This window comes from Austrofundulus limnaeus, unplaced genomic scaffold, assembly GCF_001266775.1.
Source record: "Austrofundulus limnaeus strain Quisiro unplaced genomic scaffold, Austrofundulus_limnaeus-1.0 Scaffold365, whole genome shotgun sequence".
In the NCBI taxonomy this organism is placed as follows: Eukaryota; Metazoa; Chordata; class Actinopteri; order Cyprinodontiformes; family Rivulidae; genus Austrofundulus; species Austrofundulus limnaeus.
Genome location: NW_013952767.1, coordinates 105,895 through 110,820, shown reverse-complemented (window position 1 = coordinate 110,820; position 4,926 = coordinate 105,895). Strand labels below are relative to the sequence as shown.

The 4,926-nt window shown below is 47.5% G+C and overlaps 1 protein-coding gene across 1 annotated transcript in view; it reads left to right on the top strand.

Moving 5' to 3' along the window:
- Positions 1-4,926, top strand: part of LOC106528247 (rho GTPase-activating protein SYDE2) — a gene marked incomplete at its 3' end in the record, with an annotated part of 71,166 nt that overhangs the window by 34,126 nt on the left and 32,114 nt on the right. Inside the window, 1 exon segment of the mRNA XM_014023371.1 lies at positions 1,237-2,354. Coding sequence (XP_013878825.1) covers positions 1,237-2,354 — 1,118 coding nt within the window.

Sequence of the window (4,926 nt, the reverse complement as noted above, 5' to 3'; positions counted from 1 at the left end):
ATCAAGATATAACGTGGGACATAAAGTTGAAAGGTTCATTACAACCTGACAGTCATAATGGATCGATGAGAGTTGGACCTGCAGTCAATGCCGGTCCTCATTGTCCGTCGCCGAGATGATCCTCTTCTTAATGTAGTCCATTGCTTTATTGGCATCCAGGAACTCCTTGCTTTCCTCCCCATGAGAGATGCGAAGCCTTGCAGGAAAAAGCAAGCCATAGTGAACATCACGTCGGTTGCGAAGAAGCCTCCTCACCTCCGTAAACGCGGCTCGAGCCTTGGCCACAGCCGTAGTGTAGTCAGATGTGATGGTGATCAGTGCCTCTTTAAAACGAAGAGGACCACGACTCCGAGCCCGATGCAGTATTGCCACACATTCTTGATAATAGTGTAGCTTAGCAACAATAACCCGCGGCTTATCGCCTGACCTGTTTCCACCTGGAGAGCGATGGGCTCGGTCAACCAGTGGCTCTTTATCCATCTAAAGAACCTCTGCTAGCAGTTTAGCCACTGCTGAAGTGGAGCTGGATTCTGGCGTTTCAGGAACTCCAATAATCCGCACATTGCACCTTCTCATGCGCCCTTCCATATTGTCACACTTCCTTTTGAGCCCACCGACTTCTTCTTTCAGTTCCAACACGGTGGTGCGTAGATTAACAACCACATCGGACCAGTTTGACAAGCCGTCCTCCACCTCTTGAACGCTCTTCTTAAGGTGGTCCAGATCTGTGCGCAGTAGCGTTGTGCCGTTAGCCACCTCCGCTCTCACCGCTTGTAGCTCCCCTTTAATAAGAGTAAACTCTTCAGCCAGAGCCGCTTTAATTTCAGATTTGATCACAACTGAGAGATCGGTTTTTATAGTGGCAAGAATGTCAGACTTCAAGGAGAGTGCGTCCGCCTCACTGCGGTAGGGAGAGGGGGGCGCCGAAAGTCCGGTCCTAGCTGCAGTCTGCTCCGGGGCKGCGTCGGGCCTARCAGCYGTCRAGCTAGAATATTTGCTTTTCCTCGAGTTTGTCGCCATTCTTCTATTCTTCCAGGCAAGAATCACTCAGGGGTCAAGTCCGGACGGACCAAATGTTCAAAACAGCAATGACATTTAGTATAGAACCACAAACAGAACAAGTCGGAGCGGGAGCCACGCGACACACGTCTCACTCCTCTGCCATCTTGCCCCCGGATTCCAGTTAAACTTTACTTTTAATTAAGTTTTTCTCTTGCCTTGTTATTTTTTTTCTAGATGGTCTTGACCTGCCCAGCGCTGTTGGCTTCTCCCCTCCTTCAAGCCCCAACCCAACCAAGAAGAGCAGCTCAATCAACTGGTCCTTCCCAGACAAGATCAAGTCTCCACGTACTGTTAGGAAGATCTCCATGAAGATAAGCCGAAAACTCAGCGTGAAAGGGACCCAAAACAGCACTTCAGGCGGCAACGGAGGCAGCCAGCTGGAGCCAAGGGCCCATTCTCCTCGGGCCAACGGGAGTGGGTCCGAGGTTGTCACCCAGACTTCGGGCCRTCCTCGACTAGTCTCGTCTGGGGGCGGTCAGGCGGGACGGAATGTGATCTCACGGTACCACCTGGACAGCAGCGTGTCCACGCAACACAGCTTCAGTAAAAAGAAAAGCAACGGCAGCTCAAAGTCCGCCAGTAAAGGTGGCTACCTCAGTGATGGGGACTCACCGGAATTGGTGACTAAATCAGGAAAACACGGCTCTGCAGAGGGAAAAGGGGGCAAAGGAAAAGAAACCGAGGGAGGTGGAACTTCCAGACTCAACGGCACGGAGCTGGACATCGATGCTTTCCGTCATTACAGCTTCACGGATCAGCCCAAGTGCAGCCAGTACATCTCCGGACTGATGAGTCTCCATTTTTACGGCGCCGAGGACCTCAAACCGCCGCGCATCGACTCGCGAGACGTCTACTGCGCCATTCAGGTGGACTCAGTCAACAAAGCGCGCACGGCCCTGCTCACCTGCCGAACCTCCTTCCTGGGTATGGACCACACCTTCAACATCGAGCTGGAGAACGCTCAGCACCTGAAGCTTGTGGTTTTCAGCTGGGAACCCACGCCGAAACGCAACCGCGTCTGCTGCCACGGCACGGTGGTGCTGCCCACGCTCTTCAGGGTGACGCGCACCCACCAGCTGGCCGTGAAGCTGGAGCCACGGGGACTGATCTACGTCAAGCTGAACCTGATGGAGCAGTGGCAGAACTCGCTRGACGGCGGGCCGGACAGGGACCGCGAGCCGCAGGTGTTCGGCGTGGAGGTGTGGCGAGTGGTGGAGAGGGAGAACACGGGGCTGATAGTGCCGCTGATCATCAGCAAGTGCATCGATGAGATTGAGAAGAGGGGCTGCCAGGTGAGTGCCAGTTTTTCTGTTTTTTTTTATTGCAATGAATCAATCAATGTAGACCCTCAATGAAACACAAGTTTATCCAATGGTCACATGACTGTGTCATGTGACCAGGGGGAGTTGAAGGAATTTATTAGTCATTTAGACACTGATTACAAAGCACCACACCATTTTTCTTAGTTTTCCTTATTAAGTATTGATTCTTATAAACTATTATGTAACTATTGCAATGTTTTGATTAAAATAGGTTTAGTTACATTCCTGAAACACCATGACAACACATAATAAAACCGTTAATAAGAACATCAGGAAAGCATTGCTGTTGAGAGTGTCTGCGATTCAGCCGTAGGCCTGYAGTGGGCATACCAGGCACTGAAGAAACATGTATATGTAGACCGGGACTTCCGGTTTTCATTCAGCGTTGGTATCATGCCTGCACAGAGAGCATTCAACCACCGTTCACTCCAGTCACTAGTGTTGTATGGTCCTTCTCTTCACATTATCTATTCAAAATTCATGTGGTTTCGTCACGATTTCAGTTAACGAACACTAAATATTCTTACAAAATCATCTGTCCCCACCTTACGCCACATATTTATTGTGACTAGGGATGCACCGATATGAAAATTTCAGCCGATATCGATATTCGATATAATTATTGGTGTTATGGCCGATAACGATATTTACCGATATTACACAAACATACAAATTATATTATACAGATACACAAAAACACACTTGGGTCTTTTTTTGATACTGTAAATAAACAACCAGACCTCTGACWTGGCTCTACTTCTGTTATTMCTGGCTGCGCAGCGTCAATATCACTATCATGATCAAACAGATGCTGCTCAACCAACCAGCTCCYCWCCCAAAACAGAAGCACAAAGCTAAAAAGTGGGAAATCAGTATCGGAYATTAATATCGGCCCTGTTTTACRTATTGGACCGATACCGATATTCTAAAAAATTACCAATATCGGCCGATACCGATATCARTACCGAAATATCGTGCATCCCTAATTATGACCTTGCTACACAAAGTGGAGGTCATATTGTTGTTGTACAGTTTTTTTTCCCCTCAGAGATTTTTGGTCAATCGTAGCACAGAAACAACTGCACATGGCATGATGTGGCCGACCTACACTGGGCTAGCAAAATGTTTTGCAGTAGACCCCATATCGCAAGTAAGGGGCACTATTTTAAAAGCTGGTGTCTGGGCATACAAAAATGCTTATATCTTCATTTTTGTTGTTGTTGATGTTTAGCTTTGACAAAGGACTATCATTTCATGACATTACTATGTGTTTTTATGCAACTACCACCTTGCAATAAGCAAAAGAATCAAAACACGACTGAAAATTGTTATTTCAAGCCTGTACATCCAWAAACATGGTCAGATCTTGATGAAATTTGGCACAGATGTTGTCCTATCTGTTATACACTGCCTTAAGCTACGTTCACACCGAACGAGTTTTGAGCATCTAAAACGCTCCTGACGCCTCCAGTTGGACGCGCTACGTTCAGACCGGGACAGAGACTAGACGTGCATCTGAAGAGGGAGGAGCATCTTGGTTTTTTCCCGGTCTGTCTTTAACGGCGGATGAAATAAAGAAAATAAAGAAAATGGCTTAGCTTTATTTACTAAAGAGTAAGCGAATGTGCACACCAGATAATTAATTCACCAGATAATTTAGAGGTGGTTTGTTCAGTTAGTTTCACCACTCCAGGAGCTGCAAGCTGACAGACTATTTTTTTTGTACCGAGTTTAACACCGCTGTCAGTTTAATGAGCTGCTGACCCACATCGGTGCTGATACAGTATCTCCAGTCAGAACACCAACTGCAGACGGTCTCTTTCAGGTTAGTGGGAAACATTCAGGAAACAGTCATGTGGGAAAATGAGTCTCTCTGATTGGTTGACGCCGTGYGTTGAGCAGCAAAWGTTCAGATTTTAGAACTCGAGCGTCRGCTGCTTTGGACGTACCGCACGCATGGAAAAAGCTCAACCTCACCTTCCGCTTCCTTGCTCACCGCGCTTAACGGCCTAGACGTGCCGCGAGACCCCTAGACGTGCTTCCACCATAGACTTTGCATATAAACCGGCCACTCCTGCAGCTCAAAAGGCGTTTGGTGTGAACGTAGCATAATGGTCCAACAGCCTCATGTTTAATACCTTCACCAAAACAGCTTCCACTCAGAACTGTCTCTGTGGATCATGTCTATATTTATAAAGCATCTACAGAATAATTTCCCGGAGAGATTAGTACATTTATGACATCATGGATGTGAATATGGTTTGTTTCACTATCACTCTACTCAAGTAGACTACCRAGAACAGAGCTGTTTTTTAATGACCATTCTAAAGTCACTTCTCATGTACATACCAGAACATCTTAAGGGCTCRACACACGGGCAGCGACAAAAATACAGCGATTAACGGCTGTCATCGCAGCCAGGGTGAAACCCGACACACGGGACGCGATAGCGATCACAGCGTTGCGAATCGCGCTCTCAGGTCGCTTGTCTTCACGAAATTTGATTGGTTCTTGACTCTGAAGGCGGGTGTGCATTACGGAC